Raw genomic sequence first — 27,389 nt, 5'->3', positions numbered from 1 at the left:
GTATTCATTGAATATTGTAAGAGCTTTCATTGTCTGCTTATACGCCCCCTTCATTTATGCTACGGTTCTGATTTGGTTTACAGGGAGAACAATAAGAACGGGCCATGTACATTTCAAAAGTGCTTAACAAATTCCATCCCAACTCGCTCATTAATGTCTTAATCGAAATTACGGATTGCCTCTTATCCGTTTTGTCATCTCCTTATGCCACAGTTTGTACATCTAAATTGTAGAAACTGAATGTTTAAGAAAGTCAGCCATATCAGCTGTTTTAAAAAAAGGCAGTAAATAAGGCTGGCTGAATGAACTGTTTCGCTGCCAGACAAGGCTCTGCTGATAGCCAGGTGTAGCAGTGGTAAGGTGTTGGGACTGCTGTTGGGACAGCTTTGTGTAGGCCCTAACAGTTTGTGGGCACCGTAGCAGCGCACTTGCACTTTATATGGCTATGGATGAAAAAGTGAATTTGTCATTTCCAAACGTTTAGGTCAGTTTTATACCGCTTTGCAATCTATTAACAGAAAGGGTTGCGTTAGATAGGCGCAATCTTTTTTTTTAATGCATTTTGTGAAGTTCAATTCATTCACACAAAACGTAGGTATAAACATAAGCATTCACTATGAAAGTTAATAGACTACATAAACCCTTCATATATAGGATATGCGCAGCACTTCGTTCAATTTATCGAATCAGTTATTGTTTCTTGCGCAAACCGGAAGCAACACCTGTCAAACACAGACATTTATCTCAAAACACAGGGATGTCGATTCGCACGGAACCAGTATTAGAGGACTTTGGAGTTCTCCAAAAAACAGTAGGTTATTCTGTCTGGAATTGTTACTCTCCTGCCATGTCAAAATTACTGACATGGCAGATTCAGACGGGACTAAAATGACAGATCCTCCCCCAGTAAAACTAATCCAGTCCCAGATTAATCCCGGATTAGTTTTGCTGGGGGAGGTCGGGGAATGTTATTATGTGCACGAGCACAAAACACAAGATCTGTAAATTTAGTCACGTCCGAATCTGCCATTATTTTTGACATGGCAGGAGAGTTACAATATCAAACATAATAACCTACTCTTGGCAAACTCCAAAATCCTAGTCTCGTGCGAATCGACATCCCCTGTGTTTTGAGATAAATGTCTGAGTTTGACAGGTGTTACTCGCGGTTTGAGCAAGAAACAATAACTGATTCGAGAAATTAAACAAAGTGCTGCTCATAGCCTTTTATATGAAGGGCCTACATCTATCAACTTTCACAGTGAATGCTTTTGTTTACGTTATGTGCGAATGAATTGAAGATATAAAATATTGCGGGGGGGGGGGGGTCATTTAGGACGTCTTCTACTGCGGATCGCTGAAATATCCTAATGATTATGATCACACTTCCTCAATTCAAATATTATGGCGACACTATACCAAAGATAGTTTGTTATGGTTTAGAAATTTGGGAAGCAAGCTCGAGTTATCAGTGTACCCTGCTATTGCCCGGACTTGTTGAAATATCTTCACGCCAAGAAAAAAAAAACTCCAGGCTTCCGTTATATCTGTCAATTTATATAAAAAAAATTACATTTAAAAAAGCAAGAAATACAGGGGGCAGTTTGGAAAAAACGAATCCCGTCCGAATCGTTCTCTGGAATAATGTACATTATCGGGTCACACCTACATAACCAACGTTCTCTAGTAATATTAGTCCCGTGCGAATAGGGTTTTATTAAACCGCAATTTTGCACCAAACAGATTCTTAAAACTTGAAAACCCCGCCTACTTGACAACCACCATCTGTTTACGAAAAGTCACGGGTACAACGTGGACCCGAGGATGACAAGGAGACATTTTACGGTGGTTTGGAACAGTAGCCTACAAGGGATTAATTTCAGATAGTCTCGTATATGTTTCGAATAAATTGGCAAACTAAAGGGATATGAAGGATATGAGACAGCTGGTTCGACGTTCTTTTAAGGGTTAAATGTGTTTTCTTCCCTAACTGGAGTGGTTTTCGGAGATTAGTTGTAGCCGTTAGAACGCGCTTTGCACTGGGCACATTTCATTCTCGCTCTTTCAAACAGTACATGGAAACAATGGCGAGGCGCAAAAAGGCACATCGGGTTGGAATTTAACTGCGCGTAGCCATAACGTAGGTTGAAAACGGGCTTCGAGAAAACTGAGATCGGGGGGGAAACCGGAGTCGGAGCGAGATGGAAAGCCCGACCGAGAACCCAACCAGGGCTGCGGAGTATCTGAAGGAGCTTAATAACATTATCGAGACCCAACAGGAGTTACTGGAGATGCACAAGACTAGGATAGAGGAGCTGGAGCTGCAGGTGTCCGACTTGTGTTCGGAAAACGCCTGCTTGAAAGACCAGTATCAGCGGCACCTGGCTACATGTAGGCTGCTGCAACAGGGCAACAGCCACGCAACGTTAGGTGCTATAAAGGAAAACATCACCCAAGAAAAGTAAGAATTTATTGCACTCACTGCACTATTGGAAAACATTTGATAGATGTCGCAATTAATGTCCCATATTTTACTAAGTCCTTGGCAGGAATCTGCTCTTTAAACCCCAGATAAACGCACACCAACTAACGTACACTTTTGTATAATGTATAATGTTATAGATTAAAAAAGTCTCCATAGATTTATAGCTAATAACATAGACTAAAGTAAAGGATTGCATCGAAAGTTATTTTCTAATAGATCAAATTGGACACTGGCATTCTATATCAGCCAAGCCAGTAGGCTTGAAACGCCACAATATAATTGAACAATAATAGGCCCTACATAGGTCATTGGCAAGGCCCCCAAAATGTTGATACCTCTTCTCCATATCTCTTAAGTTTTCCCATATGTGAAATGGATGGTTGTGTTAAAATATTTGACTGCAAAAGTGGTTAAATTGATAGGTATTGAGACACCCACTTCACTAAAAAAGTGCAGAATAATACCTGGCTGGAGGGGGGTGTGCAACACAACCTCATGTAACCCAGTTTTGTAAATTTTTAATTCACCTTTATTTAACCAGGTAGGCTAGTTGAGAACAAGTTCTCATTTACAACTGCGACCTGGCCAAGATAAAGCACAGCAGTTCGACACATACATCAACAGAGTTACACATGGAATAAACAAACATACAGTAGAAAAAAAGTCTATATACAGTGTGTGCAAATGAGGTAAGATAAGGGAGGTAAGGCAATAAATAGGCCATGGTGGCAAAGTAATTACAATGTAGAAATTAAACACTGTCATGGTAGATGTGCAGAAAATGACTGTGCAAGTAGAGATACTGGGGTGAAAAGGAGCAAGATGAATGAATAAATACAGTATGGGGATGAGGTAGTTGGATGGGCTGTTTACAGATGGGCTATGTACAGGTGCAGTGATCTGTGAGCTGCTCTGACAGCTGGTGCTTAAAGCTAGTGAGGGAGATATGAGGCTTCAGTGATTTTTGCAGTTTGTTCCAGTCATTGGCAGCAGAGAACTGGAAGGAGAGGCGGCCAAAGGAGGAATTGGCTTTGGGGGTGACCAGTGAGATATACCTGCTGGAGTGCGTGCTACGGGTGGGTGCTGCTATGGTGACCCGTGAGCTGAGATAAGGTGGGGCTTTACCTAGCAGAGACTTGTAGATGACCTGGAGCCAGTGGGTTTGGCGATGGGTATGAGGGCAGTGAAGTATGGGGGCAGTGAAGCAAACCTAGCTATATGAGCCACTTTACAATTCCCAGCAAGCGGATTAACCCTATTGCCACTATGTGTAGATTTGTTTTGTCTTAAACACCAGCGACCGTTTGCTACAATACCAAAAGGCTAAAATATCTTGGTGAGGTTGCTACGTGTTGTAAAAGGTTGTTTAGTAGTATTACAAGCAGTGCAACTTGTATTTTTTTTTATGATGATTTTTACAAATATTCTTTTGGAGGCTCACCTCACTTTTCAACAAAATAAATGAGTTATACAGTTAATACAATTTGTATGGCCTTAGGGACAACACCATTTCCTACCTCGACTAGCCTACAGGACCACAATGCAACGGATATTTGCATAGTTGTTTTAAAGTCAGTACAATTGAGTTCAATTCTACTCTAGGCTGTAAACAGCAGTGAAAATGTCATTTGAATAATGGATGTAAAAACCCTGTTATTTTGAATGTTTCATTCCATTTGGATCAGTTGCAGGTCTACTCTGGACCGATTTTATAAGGTCTAGAAAGGCACAGGACAGTCTGGCCGTTTTTTTTACTTCTGATGCGTTGTTTGTTGCCAATCATCATTTTCACAGGTCATCCTATACAGTCCAGCCACATAGGCCTGTGCTTCCAGCAGGCCCAGTTATTTAGGAAAGCTCAACACACGTTTAGCGTCCTTTCTGATCCGAGTCACTATTTATGACCTAGAACCTAACGCTTCAATATAGCCTAAATATTTGTCAATTAACTTTTAAAAATGTATTACCTTTTTATGTGTGGGATGAACATAACCAGTCACAAATACTCCGATTAGGCCTCTTCAAAAGTCTCTTGTCGGCTACCTGCGAACATTCATCGGAATATAATTCCAGCATTCAAACTGTGCCCCGGCCATTTGAAGAATGGATAGAGGCATCCGTTACAAACCAGCAAAAAGTTTAATGACATTCGTAGATGGTCAAGCCAGGCGTTTGATACTGAGTAGGGAGGGATGCATTTTCTGTTTGTCGAGATAGAGTGTGTCAATTTGATTGTGGTGTTGAAACCGCCAACTAGGATCATAAGCGCTCGATGTCAGTAATTGCTATGCAGTTATGCGTTGCTTATTGGTTGCGTGGCGCTTTGGCACAGAAACCTGTTGGTGGAAAATTGTTGCATACATTTTATATAATTATAAATATACCGTCAAGGTTTAAAATCTGATTTCCCCCTAGCTGATCATTGTATGTAGGCAGCAGCCTCTCTGAGTTAGTGATGGCTGTTTTAACAGTCTGATGGCCTTGAGATAGAAGCTGTTTTTCAGTCTCTCGGTCCCAGCTTTGATGCACGTGTACTGATCTCACCTTCTGGATGGTGGTGGGGTGAACAGGCTGTGGCTTGGGTTGTTGTCCTTGATTATATTTTTGGCCTTCCTGTGACATTGGGTGTTGTAGGTGTCCTGGAGGGCAGGTAGTTTGGCCCCGGTGATGCGTTGTGCAGACCGCACCACCTTCTGGAGAGCCTTGCGGTTGAGGTTGGTGCAGTTGCTGTATCAGGCGGTGATACAGCCCGACAGGATGCTGTCAATTGTGCATCTGTAAAAGTTTGAGGGTTTTAGGTGACAAGACACATTTCTTCAGCCTCCTGAGATTGGAGTGGTGCTGTTGTGCCTTTTTCATCACACTGTCTGTATGGGTGGACCATTTCAGTTTGTCTGTCATGTATACGCCGAGTAACTTAAAGCTTTCCACCTTCTCCACTACTTTCCTGTCGATGTGGATAGGGGGGTGCTCCCTCTGCTGTTTCCTGAAGTCCACGATCATCTCCTTTTTGTTTTGTTGACGTTGAGTGAGAGGTTGTTTTCCTGACACCACACTCCGAGGGCCCTCACCTCCTCCCTGTAGGCTGTCTCGTCGTTGTTGGTAATCAAGCCTACTACTGTTGTCTTGTCTGCAAACTTGATGATTGAGTTGGAGGCGTGCATGGCCACGCAGTCATGGGTGAACAGGGAGTACAGGAGGGGGCTGAGCATGCACCCTTGTGGGGCCCCAGTGTTGAGGATCAGCGGGGTGGAGTTGTTGTTTCCTACCTTCACCACCTGGGGCGGCCCGTCAGGAAGTCCAGGACACAATTGCACAGGGCGGGGTTGAGACCCAGGGCCTCAAGCCTAATGATGAGCTTGGAGGGTACTATGGTGTTGAATGCTGAGCTATAGTCAATGATTGTAGTGTAATGAGACAGGCAAGGAGAGTTGTGTTGGTCGGCGAACCCTCAACCCATCGACTGTGCCACAAAACCATGCTGATGTGCGTCAAGTTGATATCCATGTTTATAAACACAGGGTTGCTAGAGTTATTGTTATATGTGGTGGTAATCGTTATTGTTTTAGTTCATTTTATGAGAGGGTAGTGTGTGCACTTTTTTTTTTTCTTTTTTTTCTTTACAGTACAAGGGGAGGGTCATGTGAAACTGTCCGTAATAGAACTGTCCTTCAATAGGCTACCTACTGCGTTCTCCCTGTGGGTCTGAGCTGCTGGGCACATTAAATGGAAGCTTTATGCACAGTTTGATCTCATAGAAGTTTTGCCATACAGAGCTTGGAATATGACCTTATTTGGAAACCTTTGAGGCACTGTGCATTTCATTCAAGCACCTGGGAGTTATTGTGTGGAGCAATTCGTTTTCAATGGGGTTTCCAACATTTCATATGAATGAAATGTCCTTGAAATCATTCTAGGCTATTTTTTCTTTCTTCATTTGAGTGCATTTTATTCCTTTGCGCCTGACTTGATGGGCTTTGTTATCATTACATCTGTTTTGTGGTATCCATGTTTACAAAGGAGTGGGCTATTATGTAATCTAATTGTGTAAATCAAGTTTTATCTTGCATCCGGTTGGCGGGCATTAGACTCAAAAATAGATTTGCAGTATGACTGTCTGAGGGTCATATTATTTGTTTTGTCGTCAATACAAAACACTGCCATGGCTTTCCCATGGTTTCATCATCTCAGCCTCTCTCCGTCCTGGTCACTCATCCCAGAGACCAGACTGAGCCTCCAGGCTGTCAGGTTCACTAGTGTCATGGAGTCTGTCTGCTCCCTGTTTGGTAACCTCAGTTGGCTGAGGACTCTCCCATGCCAGGCTAGCTTAGACTCGGTGTGCTAGTCTTTTAAGTGGATTTCATGTGTGGGGCAGGGACATAAATCCAGGATATTTATGGAATGTGGTACAAGCTCTGGGATAGATCAATTATGCAATTACTTCCATGTTTCATTTTTATGTAGGAGGGCAGTCTGGGTGGCTCTTGTCTGGGGATGATAGGAGGTTTAGCCGCCGAGGGCAAGGCAGGGCGGGATAGGTTAGGGTAATGGAGCATATATCACAGACCGAGTGATACACAAGCTGTCAGGATTACCCTCCTCAATTTAGCACTGTTTAAAGTCCATTCAAAACAAATTTGTCACATGCGCCAAATGTCACAGGTGTAGAACCGTGAAATGCTTACTTAAAAGCCCTTAACCAGCAATGCAGTTTAGAAAATATTTACTAAATTAACTAAAGTAGAAAAATAAGAGTAACAACAATGAGGCTATATACAGGGGGTACCGAGTCAAATGTGTGGGAGTACAGGTTAGTCGATGTAATTGAGGTTATATGTACACTACCGGTCAAAAGTTTGGACACGCCTACTCATTCAAGGGTTTTCTTTATTTTTTTTACTCTTTTCAACATTGTAGAATAATAGTGAAGACATCAAAACGATGAAATGACACTTGTACAATCAAGTAGTAACCATCACCAAATTCCCTGAGAACATTATATAGGATGAAGAAATAATACTCTAAGCCGCAGTTCCATACTACTTGTCAGACATAGAGAACTGATACTGTGTACTTGTTGGGTTGGGATTGGCGTGGGGTGTTGGGGCTCCGTGGGTGGCTTTTTACCATTTCGTTGGATGCTTCATGTCTGACTCATTGTTAGAAAAAAAGTTTCTTCCAAATTGGATGTTGGGTATTATATTTATTGAATATTATATGACTCCTATTAATTAAAATGGCCTATTCGGGACCAATCAATTAACCTAATTTCTCTGAGATTATATTATAAAAAATAATGTTGCGGAAATGCTTATCTGTTTCTAGCTACCAAAAATGATTTCAGAACAATCTGAGATGGTGGGTGTCATGGCTTTCTGAAATAACATGGAACGACACAGCTATCAATTGTCCCATCAACAATCACCCATATTAGCAAACTTATTTCAAACTTCACATTTCTCTAGTTTGGCCCTATAGGTTATTTATCATAATGAACGACATCTGCAAAATGTCCACAATAAGTGGTTGGTGTCAACAAGTTTTGGTTTATCGTCCCGGCTCTAGTTTATATAAACTGAGTGTACAAAACATTAAAACTCAATATTAGGAAGGTGTTCTTTTCATGTCTCAAGGCTTACAACTCCTTTAACTTGTCTCCTCCCCTTAATCTACACTGATTTGAAGTGGATTTAACAAATTATATCAATAAGGGAACCAAGCTTTTACCTTGTCAGTCTATGCCATGGAAAAAGCAGGTGTTCATAATATTTTATACACTCAGTGTTCATCATTGGTTGGGTGAAAGCCAATGATGTATATAAACCCTGGATGACTGACGGGGCGACGTATTGAACCACCGCACAGCCATTTTGCTACTCCTCCGTTGAATAAAATATGTATTCATTATTTATTAATGTCTACATTCATATAGTTTTATTTTTTACATTTACCTTTTTTCCTCCCCAATTTTGTGATATCCAATTGGTAGTTACAGTCAATTGCTGCAACTCCCGTATGGACTCGGGAGAGGCGAAGGTCGAGAGCCATGCGTCCTTCAAAACACGACCCTGCCAAGCCACACTGCTTCTTGACACACTGCTCGCTTAACCTGGAAGCCAGCCGCACCAATGTGTCGGAGGAAACACCGTACAGCTGGCGAGCAAAGTCAGCTTGCAGGAGCCCGGCAAGCCACTAGGAGTCGCTAGAGCGTGATGGGACAAGGACATCCCAGCTGGCCAAACCCTCCCCCAACCTGGACGTCGCTGGGCCAATTGTGCTCATGGGTCTCCCGGTCACGGCCGGGATCAAACTCTGGGCTGTAGTGATGCCTCAAGCACTGCGATGTGCTGCGATAGACTGTGCCTTAGACCGCTGCGCCACACGGGAGAACGTCTACATTCGTTTTTGACAAGTCAATTCTATTACAGACACCTTAATGCATACTTTTAAATGATATTATGTGAACTGAACATAATTTAAAATATAACCTATTCCTTAAAGTATATTTTTAGAAAGTTTTAGTGATAATGGCCCCACTTCAACAAAGAAATGCACATAATTTTGTCCTGTAGAATTCCATTATTTCCTGTGGAAGACTGCTGCTTCTGGGGAGTACCAATATGGCGTACGGTAGCTTTTAAAGCCTCTAATTGGACAATACATAGCATCAGCCTTCCAGGGTTTACATTATAGGTGATGGCACTGAGAGATAGCCTAGGCCTCCAGTACTATGTGATGCTGGTTACTTAGCAGTCTGTGCTCTTCCTCTATGATCCTGATTAAATATGACAGAGATTATGAATGTTAAGTGGGTTTTATACAGGTTCCAGAGTTGTGTGGTGAATTTATTTTTTATCTCGGCATGTAGTTTCTCCTGACCTGGTAACCTGAACAGGTACAACTCTGGGTATTTTAACACATGACTTGATTTATCTGTTGTAAAAAGGTTTAATATGGGCTAGGATGAGACCAGAGTTCTAATCAGGTCACATGGCTTTAAAAAAACTCCTCCTTGGGGAAGATGCCTCTGCCTCTGGCAGTCTCTATGGGGGTGCCACAGGGTTCAATTCTTGGACCGACTCTCTTCTCTGTTTACATCAATGATGTCGCTCTTGCTGCTGGTGATTCTCTGATCCACCTCTACGCAGACGACACTATTCTGTATACTTCTGGCCCTTCTTTTGACACTGTGTTAACAACCCTCCAGGCGAGCTTCAATGCCATACAACTCTCCTTCCGTGGCCTCCAACTGCTCTTAAATACAAGTAAAACCAAATGCATGCTCTTCAACCGATCGCTGCCTGCTCCGGCCCGCCTGTCCAACATCACTACTTTGGACGGCTCTGACTTAGAATATGTGGACAACTACAAATACCTAGGTGTCTGGTTAGACTGTAAACTCTCCTTCCAGACCCACATCAAACATCTCCAATCCAAAGTCAAATCTAGAATTGGCTTCCTATTCCGCAACAAAGCATCCTTTACTCATGCTGCCAAACATACCCTTGTAAAACTGACCATCCTACCAATCCTCGACTTCGGTGATGTCATTTACAAAATAGCCTCCAAAACCCTACTCAATAAATTGGATGCAGTCTATCACAGTGCCATCCGTTTTGTCACCAAAGCCCCATATACTACCCACCACTGCGACCTGTACACTCTCGTTGGCTGGCCCTCGCTTCATACTCGTCGCCAAACCCATTGGTTCCAGGTCATCTACAAGACCCTGCTAGGTAAAGTCCCCCCTTATCTCAGCTCGCTGATCACCATAGCAGCACCTACCCGTAGCACGCGCTCCAGCAGGTATATCTCTCTAGTCACCCCCAAAACCAATTCTTCCTTTGGACGCCTCTCCTTCCAGTTCTCTGCTGCCAATGACTGGAACGAACTACAAAAATCTCTGAAACTGGAAACACCTATCTCCCTCACTAGCTTTAAGCACCAGCTGTCAGAGCAGCTCATAGATTACTGCACCTGTACATAACCCATCTACAATTTAGCCCAAACAACTACCTCTTTACCTACTGTATTTATTTATTAATTTATTTTGCTCCTTTGCACCCCATTATTTCTGTCTCTACTTTGCACTTTCTTCCAATGCAAACCAACCATTCCAGTGTTTTTTTTAGTTTTTATTTTACTTGCTGTGTTGTACTCACTTCGCCTCCATGGCCTTTTTATATTTTTATTTATTTATACATATATCTGTTTGCCTTCACCCCCCTTACCTCACTTGCTCACATTGTATATACTGTAGACTTATTTTTTTTATTTTTTTCACTGTATTATTGACTATATGTTTGTTTTTACTCCATGTGTAACTATGTGTTGTTGTATGTGTCGAACTGCTTTGCTTTATCTTGGCCAGGTCGCAATTGTAAATGAGAACGTGTTCTCAATTTGCCTACCTGGTTAAATAAAGGTTAAATAAATAAAATAAATAAAAATGAAAATCCTGTCAAACTGCAGCAACCTTGTACCTGTTAATATTATATTTTAAAAGACTCGGCGGGTTTCCTATACACAGACTCAGAGAAAGCAACATGACTGGACAGTAAAACTCACACGGCCGAGCTTGCTTTATGCAGGTTTGCATCGTTTAGTCCTGCCCACTGTAGGCCTAATAAAAAATGTACTCGCAGTCTGTCAGCCGTTGTGTTAAATGAACAATTCAAGTTAATCATTTTGGATTGAAAAAGTTTAGGTAGACCTAGTCAGCCCAGGTTTGAATATAAAACAAATGTTATCCCATTTTACATTTTCTCACAAACAAATGGGCTATAAATGCACAACATTACCACTTTGTTTACCCTGGGACAGGGCTTATAGTACGCTAGACTTGAAACAGAATCCAAAGGAGATTTACCATGTTCAACGTCTACTGTAAAGCCAGCTTTTGGTTCAGGCTAGACTATGCAGGCAGCTGCTGCTGTTAGTAACCCTACAGTTGATCAGACTGAAAAATAGTCTCTTGTCGATATATTTTATTAAACTAAATCAAAAGTGGTGTAGTGCTGCCACACTTCTGTGGCAAATGCCGCCTTGCCACACGTTTTCTGCCGGTCCTGGTTTTCTCGCTGGTTACTGAATCCTAAATGGCATATAAATGTGGAGGGCAATTTTTAAATTGTGTTGTCTCCTTATAAATAGCAGGACTGCCTGACATCTGTAAAGGTAATTTCAGCTGAAGGGAAATGTCATTCAAAAGGAATGTGTACATGACACTTACACTGAGACTGATCATTATCTAAATCATTATATAGAGATTGGCAGAAAACGATAACGTTCGGGACCATATTCTGTCATTCAGGTCTGCTCACGTGCTGCTCTTTGTCCTTGTTTTTTTGAATGCCTATTTAATTTCTCACTGCGTGCTTTTAAAGCAGTGTGGAAAGGATAGGCCTTCCGTCATATCATCAGACACTAGATAATCATCAGCCTTTCGTGTCATTGAGGCAGCGTAGTCTTGAATGTCAAACCGAAACCTCTCTTATCTCGAGTTTAGGTGTTCTCAAGGACATAGAACTTGAAAGTTTGCTTATTTCTAGCCTACTATTTTGGCTCTTGGTGTTATTTTTATCCCCTCGGGTCTATTTATACCAGGGGCAGAAAAAAGAACATCCCGTCAGCCGCTGGATGAGACGTCTCTTGTTAAACTGACATTTATCTTGGGTCCTGCGCATGATAAGCTCTCTCTTTCCCTACATCTCCTTTTCAAATCACAGACCAGTGGAGAGAGTCGTAGGGACACCTGGCCTTGTGTTGCTAAGTAAACACGTTTCTCCCTGGGTGTTTCTGCACAGCGAGGCGAGCCCCTGGGAAGCGCTGTATGTCATGTTCTGAGAGAGGGGAGAGGGCCACTGCACATGTATTTGAAATAGTTTTTATCCTAGCCCCCAGGTTAGGGTGATTAGGCAGGGGTTGATCTGATTTCACCGCCAATATAGGCTTGAATTCCCAAGCTGGTTCCAACTGGAGTAGAGCTGATCAGGTTGAGTAAAAGCCAATTTATGCTTGATCCCAAATGTGGTCAGAGGCTTCGTATGGAGGGTGTGACGCAATTGCGGTGCCTCCAGAGACACGCAGAGGCCAATTCTAGCTTCGTACCGCGTCACCGTGTGCCTCCCAAATTTTGTAACAATGCGGAGGGCGCTGTATAACTTCGATTTGACATGATTGGTTGATGGTGGGGGGGGGTCCTGTATAAACACAAACTAATTTCCTTGACAACTTCCTTCGCAACAGCTCTGCTCTGCTACACAAAGCGTAAGACGTATGAATGCCCTGCCGTCTGCAGAGGCCGTATCACAGTAAACGCTGTGTGGCCACTGTAGATAACGGATTGACCATGAAGAGCCTTTAAAGCTGGTTAAATCTCACTGCAGCCTGCTATCCAGTTCTTTGTTTTACCCTACCACACACACACACACACACACACACACACACACACATACAAGTTCATACCACACACACTCAATTCTTGGAAATAAAGGAAGGTAAGGGAGCAGTTAGTTTCAGAGTCAGCCGGGGAGAGGAGACAGGCGGGGAGAGTGGCTCATGCTCTTCTTAATGTTTCCTAAACAGTCTGCCTTGTCAGCTCTCTGTTGTCTAAGTATTTGTGCTGACCATATGCAGCTTCTATAATCAGCTCTTGTAAAGAACAGACGTCCACATCTGCATTTTCCTCGAGACCATTTAAGAGTCTCTGAATGACAGACGGGACAAATGTACAGTACATTATTCAGTTGTTGTGTAAGTGTACGTCAGGCCAGGAGGTGCAATAAGTAAATAGGAAATAAGGTTAGGCTTCGTCCTCATTGTTAAACGGTATAGCATGGCTTAGTTTAATCCTGTCACCTGAATGCCAAAATACAGACTGGAACAAAGTCACTTGTACTTACTTAAGGCTAGCTGGCCACAAATCTCCAGTTGTACTCAGTAAAACATAACCCGAGCAAACTAAAAAAGTCTGTCATTGAGCAGAATGGGTATATGTAGCATGGTATTTACTGTGGCCTGGTCCAGTCTTCTTCTTGCGTGATGCATTAGAAGGCTGCAGGAGGTTTAATAAGAGTGGCTCCTCTCTGATCCCAACAGGTCCTCTGGGGCCTGGGAATGAATGGGGTTTTGCAAGCACTTTCATTTCTTATCTCGCCAGATACATCTGCAAGCTCTCATTTCGCATTCTAGCTCAGTTCCCAGCCCTGAATGGCCAACATGCGGCAAACAATATTTGGGATGCTGACCCGATCTTTGCAGAGAGAGTTTCTCGGACCGCAAGATGTCAAAGAAGTGATGTAACCAAAAGCATTTATTTTATAAGTAAAATTCCAGGAAATATAAACAATTTATTCAAACCAGGTCCTTGGTTTAAAGATGTTTTAAAGAAACCAACTGAGGCATCTGCAACAAAGCACTTGGATAATGAAGTGATGTTATGCATAAAACAGTTGGATCCCTCAGTGGGCTTTTGACTAAGTGGAGCATAGCCAAGGGCCTCTCTCTGGCGAAAAGCCCACTTGTGTCTGCTTTAATACTTAGTGCTATGCTTACGTTTATTTATAAGTCACTACTTTTGACCAAGAGTACACTATATAGGGAAGAGTGTGTATTCGACCTGTGGTCTATGACAGGGTTCCCCAACTGGGTGATAAAAAAAATAAAAAAAGTGTCCTGTGACTTAATACAGTTGATGGTCCCTGGTATATGAGTTAGAGGCTGGGGTGGTATTAAATGGAGTGTACAGGGCATTCGGAAAGTATTCCGATCCATTGACTTTTTCCACATTTTGTTACGTTACAATTGAATCAATTTTAGAATAAGGCTGTGTTTTCCTTCTACAATCTACACACAATACCCCATAATGACGAAGCAAAAACAGGTTTGTAGATTGTTTTGCAAAAAACTAAAACGAATTCAAAAAGGTATTCGCACGTCAGAGCTATCTGTTTTTTGAAGGTGCATGATAACATGTGAATTTGTGGCACAAAGAAAGTGAACACATCAGACAGGGGAATAAATAATACTCTGAGCAAAATATAATATTTTTGGATTTTCACCCTCCAGACATTATTTCTTGAAGTTCTTAATGATGAAATGCCTATGTATGTTATGTTGTAAATGTGAACAATAATTAATGCCACCATTTCAGATTACTTTGACGTTTTTCTTGCATTGTACCCAATGATTTATGAACACTTGCTTGATGGGTGGATGTCCTCATTGTGGTTTTACAGACGTGTTTAATACGTTTTATGTACACACTATTAGAATATTTATGAAATGCACATTGTTATATTTGGTAAGACTTACTTATTTTCCCTCGACTCCAACTCCATTCGATGCATTGAACGGATGTGGGTGGAGCTATGTCTACATAAGGGTGCTAATAAAAATAAATCACAAAAGCTCTGACGTAGGCCTGGAGTCCGATACGTAAAACCTATGAAAGAGCAGTAATACTAGCAAGAGCAGTGTGCAGGTTTCTTTTTTCGTAACAAAAAATGTATATGCAGACATTTACATAAGTATTCTGACACTTTACTCAGTACTTTGAAGCACCTTTGGTAGCGATTTACAGCCACGAGTCTTCTTGAGTAGGATGTTACAAGCTTGGCACACCTGTATTTGGGGAGTTTCTCCCATTTTTCTCTGCAGATCATCTCAAGCTCTGTCAGGTTGGATGGGGAGCGTCGCTGCACAGCTATTTTCGGGTCTCTCCAGAGATGTTCAAATCCAGGCTCTGGTTGGGCCATTCAAGGACATTGAGACTTGTCCCGAAGCTGCTCCTGCGTTGTCTTGGCTGTGTGCTTAGGGTCATTGTCTTGTTGGAAGGTGAACCTTCGCCCCAGCCTGAAATCCTGAGCGCTCAGGAGCAGGTTTTCATCAAGGATCTTTCTGTGCTCTGCTCCATTCATCTTTCCCTCAATCCTAATTAGTCTCCCAGTTCCTGCCGCTGAAAAGCATCCCCACAACATGCTTCACCGTAGGGATGGTGCCAGGTTTCTTCCAGACGTGACACTTGGCATTCAGGCCAAAAGAGTTCAATCTTGGTTTCAACAGACAAACTCCAAGTGGGCTGTCATATGCCTTTTACTGAGGAGTGGCTTCTGTCTGGCCACTCGACCATAAAGGCCTGATTGGTGGAGTGCTGCGGAGATGGTTGTCCTTCTGGAAGGTTCTCCCATCTCCACAGAGGAACTCTGACAGCTCTGGAGCTCTGTCAGATTGACCATCGGGTGCCTTTGCCTTTTCAAATCATGTCCGATCAATTGAATATACCACAGGTGGACTCCAAGTTGTAGAAACATCTCAAGGATGATCAATGGAAACAGGGTGCACCTGAGCTCAATTTCGAGTCTCTTAGCAAAGGTTTAAATACTTATGTAAATAAGGCATTTGGAAAAATGTCTAAACCAGTTTTTGGTAGAATAAGGCTAACTTCACAAAATTTGGAAAAAGTGAAGGGGTCTGAATACTTTCAAAATGCACTGTACGTGCGTCACCAACTATTGCTCCAGCAGGACCCTGGGGTAGCCATGTCAGGCTGCCACTTGAATGCATCATGAAACGTAGCCTAGAGTAAACAAACATGAAAAGCATTCTTGCCTGATGAAATATTGATGGACAGTGTGACAAATCATGCCCAGCTCTAAAGCGCCCCTCATATCCGGGGCGGCAATGGAGCTCATGTGAACATCAGCCAGAACTGATCGAAGGGCCGAGAGAGAATCTGACCTTTCTGTTGTTGGTACTGTAGTGTAAAGGATCAGTGCCAGAACAGGCATGTTCTACCACTTTGACTTGGTTGTAATACATTTGCTATCTGTACTATGGGGACATTCAAATGATTATTTTTTTCTTCTAGTTACCACTGAAATGAAATATGTCCTCTACGAGGTAGATTCATAGGGTCTATTGCACAGTTAATAATCATGTTTTATATCAAATTAATATTGCTTAATTACCCAATAAATCTGAATAAATAAATCTCCCAATAAATCTGTTCAGATATTGGCGTTTAGAAATGGCTGTGTTTCGCAGCTCTCTGAAAAGATTTGTAAATGTTGTTTAATAATTTCAATGTATGTTCAACTTTAATTGGAACATTAATATGTTATGGAAACAATGATCGGTTATGATTTTTTAAAACATTTTTATAAATTGCCCCTTACTAACTTGGCTTTGAACTAATGCGTTGATGATGGTCTTATGTCATTTTATTCTGGGACACACACTGTGTGTACAATGAGGACGTATTAAAGGATCCACTAAGCAGGGTGTCTGCAGACTAAGCAATCTTTAGATCATCTGAACGGGCCAGCCAAGTAAACAACCCACTTAAGTGTTTATCCAGGTGATAAACAGGTCAGGAGAATTTGCACAGTGCGTTGACATTTTGAAATGTCCTTATTTAGGCTGTTCATTTTGGCCAAAAAGCTTTTCCAGATAGAACTCTAATCAGTCAGTTTTCATATAGCACTTTGTGTCCCCGTCTTTACTGTAATTAGTTACAAAACTATCTGCGTCGCAGCCTAGCCCTCTCTGAAGGAACTACTGCTGGCTGCAGATTGTCCTAACAGTGTTAGCATTTGTTTTGGGACCCTTCTGTAGGAAATTAAAGCATGATCTAGCAAGCTGCTTCCTGTGGCTGCTGGTGTATAGTCATTCACCCGGCGATTCTGCTGAACAATCAGTGTGCCACGCCAAATTTACGAGCGCCTGAACTCCCTTTCTATGGCGAAAACCCTTAATGAAATCCCCCTTCTAGATTAATGTCTACGCAGGGATGATTTGCATTCAGACCCACTTATAAATCTCTGGCAATGGCCCGACAATTTGCTTCTGGGGCTCACACACACACACACACACACACACACACACACACACACACACACACACACACACACACACACACACACAGATTCCCCCAGAGCAGCCTTCATCCTTTAATGAAGTGCAGTTCTCCAAACACTCTGAGAATCACGCCCCAACATTTCTCAGTGGCCCAAGTCGTGCTGCTGGAGGGAAGCCAGGCTGTGCTGACCTCTGCTCGCTCCAATCAGGGCTATTAAGATGGACTTAAGGTTTGGTTTGTGTCCTGTGATGTAGCCAGGGCCCGCCCCCATGAGGATGGCTAATGATGGCTTTAATGAGAGCTCTTAGCTGTATTTGATGGTGGTTCTCGTAAAGGCCACTCCAAGGGGGGTGGGACGGTGGTGGGAGGGAGCACAAACACACACTACCGTGGGGCCTGAGTCTAGCCACGAGCTTCCCTTTTAATTTGATTTCCAACAGAGAGGGGTGCTGGAAATGCCCTCTTCATTCCCTGTGTCATTTGATAACACTCTTTTTTTTTTAATACATTGCAGGCTTAGATGTGCGGTGTATCATGGGACTTCATTTCACGCATCTATTTCAAAGATCATTGATCTTCTGATTTGAATCTCTCGTAGATAGACTTGTCTGGTAGTCACAATGTAAACGGGTCTGAGGACCAGGCCTTTAGACCTTCCTCATATGTATTCTGGCTGAGTCCTGTGTGGAGATGAAATGCTTCTCCAGCCTCCCTCCCAGTCTCTGCCCACTGGGCACAGACATCAGTTCAACTTCTAGTTTTGATTTATACTGAACAAAAATTACAAATACAACATGTAAAGTGTTGGTTTCATGAGCTGAAATAAAAGATTGCAGAAAATGTTCCATAGCAACAAAAAGCTTGTTTCTCTCAAATGTTGTGCACACATTTGTTTTCGTCCCTGTTAGTCAGCATTTCTCCTTTGCCAAGATAATCCATCAACCTGACAGGTGTGGCATATTAAGAAGCTGACTAAACAGCATGATCGTTACACAGGTGGGCTGGGGACAATAAAAGGCCACTCTAAAATGTGTAGTTTTGTCACACAACACAATGCTACAGATGTCTCAAGTTTTGAGCGAGCTTGCAAATGGCATGCTGACTGCAGGAATGTCCACCAAAGCTGTTGCCAGAGAATTTAATGTTAATGTCTCTACCATAAGCTGCCTCCAACCATTGTTTTAGAGAAATTGGCAGTACGTCCAACTGGCTGTACAACCGCAGAGCATGTGTAACCACGCCAGACCAGGACCTCCACATCTGGCTTCTTCACCTGCGGGATCGTCTGAGACCACCCACGCGGACAGCTAATGAAACTGGGGAGTATTTCTCTGTATTAAACGCCTCTGCCCAGTCATGCGAAATCCATAGAATAGGACCTAACGAATTTATTTCAATTGACTGATTTCCTTATATGAACTCGAAGTCAGTAAAATGTTTGCCATTTTTGCATGTTGCTTTTATATATTTGTCCAGTATACATTTGGTTGAGTTTTCAACTAGCGTGAATTCAACATGAACTCCAACCAAGAATGTCACCCTGTCATTGGATTTAGGTTAAAAGTTGGGTGAAAAACGTTGATTCAACGTGATTACATTACATTTTCTGGTCGAAATGATGTGGAAACAACATTGATTGTCATTATGGAGCGTTTAATAATGCACAATTTAATTGGACTCTGATTTTGATTTTTTTCCTCTCATATCTCTGCTCAACTATTGGCAGAATGGTGATTCTCAGAAGCTTCCACCATGAGAAAGCATTTTGCTCCATTGCTCAGGGTCACGATAGAATGATAATCACACCATTACCAGATATAGTTTCTATTACTTTCCGATTGAAAATGTGTTTCTTTCACAACAACTAGCTAACAATAAGAAAGACATGGGGGGGGGGGGGGGACAAGGAACCTCATATGTCATCACTCTACTACTCAGAGGTCCCTTGGCATAGAGTATGACAGAGTTCTACTGTCAACTTCTCCATCAGTCCAAGGTTGTGGACAAATATACAAATGCGCCCGAATCTCTACCAGTAGCCGTCTGTATCAGGATATAACATGGTTACTTTTTGGAGCACTTGCACTACGTTAGTTGAACTATTCAGCATAATGCACAAAACTAACTGCATCCACTTGGTTTGACATTTTTGCTGTTGACATATGTTTCCATAAAATCCTGTGATCCCGTGTCTGGCAGAGAGAGAATGCATCATCCGAATGTTATTTTTAGCTCCGTTTGTCTTTAGTTTCCTCCCAATCGATCACATTAAGCCTCTCCCGACTAATGCAGCCGATTCCTACGTTTTACGAAATACTTGTAGGAGGTTGGCCGTTTTAACTTTTGCCACTCTTGCTGTTGCCAAGTGTGAATGTGATGTGTGTGGGTCTTGGCTGTGTCGGTGAAGCCTGAGTAAACGGCTAAATATAGCCCCAGGAACCAGCCGCTATACAGCCTTGGTCATCAGAGGAAGAGGTGGTCTCAAAGAGCACTAGAGGGTGTCTGGGATCCTGAAAAGCGCTGGCACAATTACCGTGTAACCGACAGTTATGGATGAAGACTGTCATGAAAAAATAATCTTTTATAACCATAATTTTAAAAAAATCTAATGACTGAATACTGGACGGCTGGGGAATTTGAGGTTGAGTCCGTTTCTGCTCTATTATGGACTCTACAACGTGATGAAACGTTGTTGCATAGGCAACGCCCCCCCCCCCCCCTCCCTGCAGAAGCAGCACATGCAGTCAGGAGCAGAGGAGAGTAGAAAATGTGCGGCCACAAAATAATAATACAAAGAAGCTCTTCGAACGGTTATGACAGTGACCACGTCATTTGACTGACCAATAAACGTAAATGGAGAATTCCACGTCCGTCACAGCCCTAATCCTGACGAGTCAATATGTGAACCCAGATCTCTAGCAGTAATGTTTTTGCTTTGATTTCCCACTGTAAACTGAAATAATTTGCAGTTGTAGTATACGCTTTTTCGTTTTTTTTGTCTTCAGTTTCAGGTTGCAGTTTGTTGGAAACTGAAAAAAACGTCACAATGAGATCTGTGCTTCCTCTTTCTTTGTTTTCCGTGTTTTCCTGCTGCCTTTATCGAACGGCATTTCCATGTATAAAGCCCCATGAGCACTAAAGTGAAGTTCATAGGAGCACATCAAATGTGGTGTCCAATGAAAGCGAAGACAATTTTTTTGTATATTGTGTGTATATTGTTGGTCAATTTCTTCAACAGATGATCAGGTCTGTATAATTATCAAACGTACATTAGTAATGGAAAGGAAACGCACTCTTTGTTTTAAGTATAACAATTCTCCTTTAGTAATACAATTGTAGACAGAAGTTGGTACGGAGTGCAGTATATGATAGCTCTTCCCAGGGTCTGCAACATGTCTAAGACATCCTGTAACTCATATAGCCTCCCAGTCCTTGTGAGTTTCCCTGGCAACAACATTTTAATAAATCTAACCTTCCCCTGACAGCAGCAACCATCTTGTCAGCAATTAAAAGCTTAGAAGTGGGTTTGACCGAAACTTGACCTTTCATCACAAGTACAGGGTCATAACCAGGTGAACGAGTCTAAGCATCTTCTGACAGGTGGCTGTTTTCACCAGGCCTGCTGCAGCCTTGTGTTCTCAGACAACCAGTCGTATTCTCAGAACCTCAGACAGTCACGGTGGGGCCCAGACAGGAGGAGTATGAGCGTAGGCGGTTTACACCTTCTGACAGTGTCTGAAGGACACAACACACAAAACAGGTGTTAACACACACACAGAGGTGTCCTAGAAGAGGAGACCTTACGGCTGATCATAAAACAATGTATTAACCCTTTAAAAGGTAAGAGGCCTTGGTTTAACCCCTTCAATATATTAAACCACTTCCCATCCTAAAAATGTGGAACAAACAAAGGCTTTGACTTCTGTTCCAACTGATGTAAAGTGGGTCTTAGAAAACATCTATCAGAAAAAGTATTTAAAAGGTATTAGAAATATAGACAATCTGTGAACAGTCCTGGAGTGTTTATTTATTTTCCCCCCAAATGAAAGCCCCCCCCCCCCCCCCCCCCCAAAAAAAAATACCGACCTCATCCAGTGTCCAGAAAAGTGGATTGGCAATATAGTCTCTCATTTGCATATTTTGTTACAATATTTCAGAAAAGTAATAAAAAAACAAATATTATATTTGTGTCTCGATTCAAATGGTAAAGGTAAATTTTTATTTATATATCAAGTTAAATAGAAATGCAATGTTAGGTTGTGGTGCCTGGCCTTGTATATTATTCAGGCTACCTCTAATTATGCAATAATTATGTACTATGCCTTTTGCTGACCTATTTTTTTTAAACATTCCAAATGACAACAAATGTGCTATGATAGATTTTGATAAAGGAATATTTAGGATGTCTATTTCTGACTCTAACATCCATAACGGTTTCTACTCTCTAAAGTAATAATGGAAATGACCATCTTTTAAAAATTATAGTTTTTGTTTTGACCGAAGACTTTCCCCCCCCCCTATTATTTTCAGTCTACCCAAAAAGCTTGTCCATTTCCTATAACATCCATAACGCATCTTATTTGCTTTATTTCAGCATCATGCCAATATTTAGAATTCCGCTTTCATTGTAATGAAACGGGTAGGAAGCGCGGCTCGAACCCTCAACCCTCAGCCCAGCGTGCCTTCACAAGAGTCGATAGGCGCGCTTATAAACCCAGGGTCGCTACGCAACCCCTACTTTCAAAGAGCGCGTTCTTGTGCTAGCCCATGGCACAACGTCTTACAGGAACACGCTCACCAGCCAAACCCGAGGTCCAATCACTTCTCCCCACAAGGGGTACTATAGACACACATCAAAAGTTTAATTTAATTTTTGTTTCTCCGTTATGTGAGATTAAAGGTGTGATTTTTGCATGCGATTGTAACGTCTATATCGCTGGAATCGCCCCAATGTCTATCCTTCAGCCAGCAGTCTGTAAATACCTGGTAGTGTGATAGATTGAAAGATTTCAGTTCACTATCTGCCAGTGCATGCTATGCCTTCTGGTTCGCCTTGGCCTTTACTAAAGATTACTAAGGCTGTTCAAAATCCAAGCAATATATTCTGGAATGCAGTTGGAATTAAATTGCAATATGAGTTTCTGTGTATTCAGCCATCTTTTGTGGGATCGGTGCTAGTCTTCAGTTTCTGTTGGGAGAGGAGAAATCGGGCTCTCTGTACAGACAGTCTACACATGCCAACCTATAAAATCACTGGTGCCAACAGTCTAGGATTTAATTTTGGGAGAGAAATAGAGACATTTATTTGACTATCTTTAGTTTTAACATTTTAATGTTTGAAAAATGCAGATCGGTGATGAGTATGTATTCTGAGTCTCAATTGTAGCTGGTAGACACCAGGCCACATTTCTACTTAGCTTGTACTGTAGCAGCTAAGTGGAGCTGAGAGGCAGATGAAACATCTTTCAGCCAGTCCGTCAATAAAGGCATGGCAGCTCGCTTGACAACTATACTGGTGACTGACAGCACGTATCATTCCTTAAAGGTCCGCTCCACTCATGCCATCCACCGATTGCTTAAATAACTTATTGACCACTGTTGTGCAATCACTGGAAATAGATAGATAGAAATGGAATGTGGATGATTGAGGCACATCTCATCCGTGTGCATGTTTTTGATGTCTGCATGTGACGTGTGACTTTTGCAAGTGTGATGTGTGCACTTTTGACAGTTTACACAAGCGTGCGTGTGCGTTCGCACACATCTGTTCAGAGCGGAACTACCAGGAGAAGGACTGGAAAGGGGTATCCAATCAGCTGCTGTGGACGGAGATGGACCATTGGCTAGCTTCATGAGAACATAACACACCAGAGGATCAGACGGACTCATAACTGCTGAGCCAGACACTTCTCTCTGTAATTAGTAGTTGACAGATCATTTGGATTTCAGTAATGGGGTAACTAGACACCATAACTGTGTGGTGCAATGGGTCTCCTTTATGGTGAATGGTCTTCATTTACTCTGAAGATTGAGGAAAAGCTCTGGATGGAGCAGGAGCACATGAAGAGTTTCATTCCAAAATGCTCTATATCCATTTTCAGAATGAGCTTTTATTGTTTAAAGACATTATGAGAGATTTGTGTTTTTTTTTTTACCATCTTCTGCAGAGTGACTTACAATTATCTCGTTCCGTTCATCTTAAGATAGCTAATGAGACAACCACATATCACAGGCAAATATACAGTATACAAACATTCCATTCCCAGCTAAACAATGGATATATAGTGTTTAGAGAAAAAAAAAACATTTCAATACACATCTCAAATCTATTCATAACATCTGAGAACAGTGATATTTTACACAAACATGAAGGTACCCATAAGCAATCATTTCTGGGGGGGAAAAAACGAATGTGCAAAATAGGTGGATATAGCGTTTTGGAACGAACCATGTACATGCTTCACATGTAAACACATGCAAACAAACACACACACACCATATCATAAACATTCTGCTGAAAGGCGGCCTTCTGCTGCTTGGGCAGTGTTTCTGTACATAGATGTTTGGTACTTAGAAGTCCTAGAAAACTGGATAAGGATCATGTTTGCTTTCAGGACACCCAATTTGAGTGAGCTGCCGTTGCCGAACGGGCGTTCGTGTCGTCGATCGTTTGGCGACATTGTTGTGATGTAAAGCAACAACCACAAAATTGGAAAAGTGCCTCTCTGTTTTCTCTAAAAAAGTTCTGTAAATCCCACATGGTTTTTTGACACGATGACATCATTTTTCATTCGAGCTTGCAGGAATTTGTTTCATACCTGTCTTGTCTGTTTTTGCACCAAACAATCTGAAAATGTCAACAATTTTGATGCTTCTTTTTTGAACAACATCAATACTGTTTGCAAGGAGGTCCATAAAGGCTGGTTTGATGCTCATAGTCACACGCACATACAGTACTTAAAATAGCCATCTTCCTGGGGGAAAAAATCACCTAAAAGCACCTTGGCCAAACTGTAATTAGTCATGCTTTCCATACCCAGAGAGAAAGAGGAAATAGCCACACGTACACTTCCTCTTTCATCTCAGCTTTTCCCCTTTTTATAATGTTGGCATTATCGAAAGGTTATCTAACAAAAAGCTGCAAGGCATGTTTGGCCTTTAGGCTTAACCTCAGTAAATAATTGACTGTGTGGAAATAACAAATAATGCAAGCAATTACTGTGGGTCAGGTCATCCCTAAAACAAGACAAGGAAGAAGAAATGGCTTTGGTGATCATTTCCTCTTAGCCAGATATTAATAGGGTCATTTCTATGTAAAAGCACCTATGAGCACCAACACCTGACGTTCATAGGAGCAAATCTGGTGTCAAATGAAAGCGAAGAGTCTGTTTTTTACAAATTGAAGCGTATAATCTATTATTTGGTCCTGAGTCGCTCAGATGGTAGAGCTTGGCGCTTGCAATGCCAAGGTTGGGAGTTTGATTCCCACGGGGGACTAGTATGAAGAAACAAATGGTATGCACTTTCTACTGTAAGTCGCTCTGGATAAGAGCATCTGCTAAATTACTGAAATGTAAAATAAACATTTTTCAACCATTTCGTTTCAGAAATATTAGGAATAAGCAAAGGCTTTGGTTTCTGGTCAAACAGATGTAAAAGGGCTCTAAACATATACTAGAAAGTTTTAAAAATGTATTAGGAAGGCATCAAAACACAATAATGTTGAAGTAAAGACCCCTGCCATGTACACTTATAATCTCCACCCGGCACAGCCAGAAGATGACTGGCCACTCCTCAGAGCCTGGTTCCTCTCTAGGTTTCTTCTTAGGTTCCAGCCTTTCTCGAGAGTTTATCATAGCCACTGTGCTTCTACATCGGCATTGCTTGATCTCTGGGGTTTTACGCTCGGTTTCTGTATAAGCACTTTGTGACAACTGCTGATGTAAAAAGGGCTTTAGAAATAAATGTGCTTGATTGCCAACTAATATTAACACTTATATTTAGTTTTGGATAAATTATTTTTGCGGTGTGTGACATAATATGGAGGTCCCGGCAAGCCAGCCTATTCCCTATAATGTAAACTCAAACCAAAATGAACATCAAATTAAACCACATCGTTTGCCCTCATGACTACTAGTTTCAATTTCATTTTCAGCCAACATACAAGCAAATACTTCCTGAATGTATTGTTACAAATCGGCTTGCAAGGTTGCTAGCCTGCTAACGTTAGCCCTACTAGCCTGCTAACGTTATCTCTACTAGCCTGCTAACGTTATGCGACTGCATGAGTCACAGTTGCTATCAACACGTAGTTTACAGCTACATTAAAGTAAACCAAAGTTTTGGAAATACCTTACTCTATCGAACTAGTTATCAAATAATGTTAACGGTATATGCTGTTATCTTGGCAAGCCAGCCAGCTAAAAGTTAGTTATTTTAGACTTCTAGCTAGCCTAGCCAGCTAATCCAAAAGTGATACACAGAGAGTTTCCAAAGGCAATAATCCAGAGGTGGCATTGGGCACAGGAGACGAGGGGAAGAGTCAACAATTAGACGGCAATCGGAGGAAGGCTCCAGCAGATGGCTGTGCTGTTGTGATCATGTGCAATCTTTTAGCCCGCTAGTACTAAGCCAAGGTTGAAAAACAACGGTAGCCTACTTCATGGAGAACAGGTCAAACAGTTGACCAAACAAATTGGAGGACAGAAAACAAAGAATGAACAGACGAGGTACTGAACAATTAGAGCAGGCGTGATTTTCCACTTTCCTTTTGAGCCAGAGGCAAGTCTGCTGGTGGTGCAGGAGAAGTCCGAGCTGCCTGGACTGGAACAGCCAAGCAGGATCATGTTGTTAACATCACACCTCCTAATTGGTGGATTGTAGCTCACTACTGCCAACATTTGGTCTGCATGGCTAGTAGCTGAACTGGCTAACATGGAGTAGATTCTCCATATGATATTGAAAAGGAGTGTATTATGGGTAGTTTTTAGAAGATATCAGGAAATAAGTTAAATGCATGTAAAACTTAACTGAAACGGTGAGTCTCATAGCTGCCTATCCCCTTTTTATAGCCAGCAATGGCACACATTTCAGAAAATGAACACCTGTTTCAAATAAACACTAGGTCTAAATGAATTGTTTGAGATTACCATGAATTGTTTACGAGGTTTAATGTTTGACCAAAGAAAGGCCCAGTGCAGTCAAAAACATGATTTGTCTTGTGGTTTGTATATATTTTTTACACTGAGATATTGTGAACACGATGATAATGCCCTTTTAGTGTAAGAGCTGTTTGAAAAGACCTTCAGAAATGTTGGGGTCAGGAGACCCAATATGAGTGAGCTACTGTTGCTGAACAGGAGGTCATGCCATTGATCATTTGGTGACATTGTTTTGATGTAAAGCAACAACCACAAAATTGGAAAAGTGCCTCGCTGTTTTCTATAAAAAGTTCTGTAAATCCCACATTGTTTTTGACACGATTACATCATTTTCATTCGAGCTTGCAGGAATTTGTTTAATATCTGTCTGTCTGTTTCTGCACCAAACAATCTGAAAATTAAACCAGTTTGATGAATCAAGATATTGGAGGGCTTACCTTTTGAATAACAACATTTATACTGTTTCCAAGTATAGTGGGAAGAAAAAAGTAGGTGAACCCTTTAGAATTACCTGGATTTCTGCATAAATTGGTCATAAAATGATATCTGATCTTCATCTAAGTCACAACAATAGACAAACACAGTCTGTTTAAACTAATAACACACCAAACAATTAAAATGTTTTATTGAACACACCCTGTAAACATTCACAGTGCAGGTTGGAAAAAGTACGTGAACCCTTGGATTTAATAACAGGTTGACCCTCCTTTGGCAGCAATAACCTCAACCAAAAGTTTTTTTTTTTGTAGTTGCTGCAGATCAGACCTGCACAACGGTCAGGAGGAATTTTGGACCATTTCTCTTTTCAAAACTCTTTAAATTCCACAATATTCTTGGGATGTCGGATGTGAACCGCTCTCTTGAGGTCATGCCACAGCATCTC

The 27,389-nt window shown here is 41.7% G+C and overlaps 1 protein-coding gene across 2 annotated transcripts in view; it reads left to right on the top strand.

Moving 5' to 3' along the window:
- Positions 1-1,791: 1,791 nt before the first annotated feature.
- LOC129830406 (IQ motif and SEC7 domain-containing protein 1-like) overlaps positions 1,792-27,389 on the top strand; it is a 176,379-nt gene continuing 150,781 nt past the window's right edge. For both annotated transcript variants that reach the window (XM_055892961.1, XM_055892968.1), the window contains exon 1: positions 1,792-2,461. In XM_055892961.1, coding sequence (XP_055748936.1) covers positions 2,202-2,461 — 260 coding nt within the window. In that variant the 5' untranslated portion in view covers positions 1,792-2,201. The remainder of the gene's footprint in view (positions 2,462-27,389) is intronic.

This window comes from Salvelinus fontinalis, chromosome 31, assembly GCF_029448725.1.
Source record: "Salvelinus fontinalis isolate EN_2023a chromosome 31, ASM2944872v1, whole genome shotgun sequence".
NCBI lineage: Eukaryota > Metazoa > Chordata > Actinopteri > Salmoniformes > Salmonidae > Salvelinus > Salvelinus fontinalis.
This window is presented reverse-complemented; position numbering and strand designations above follow the sequence as displayed.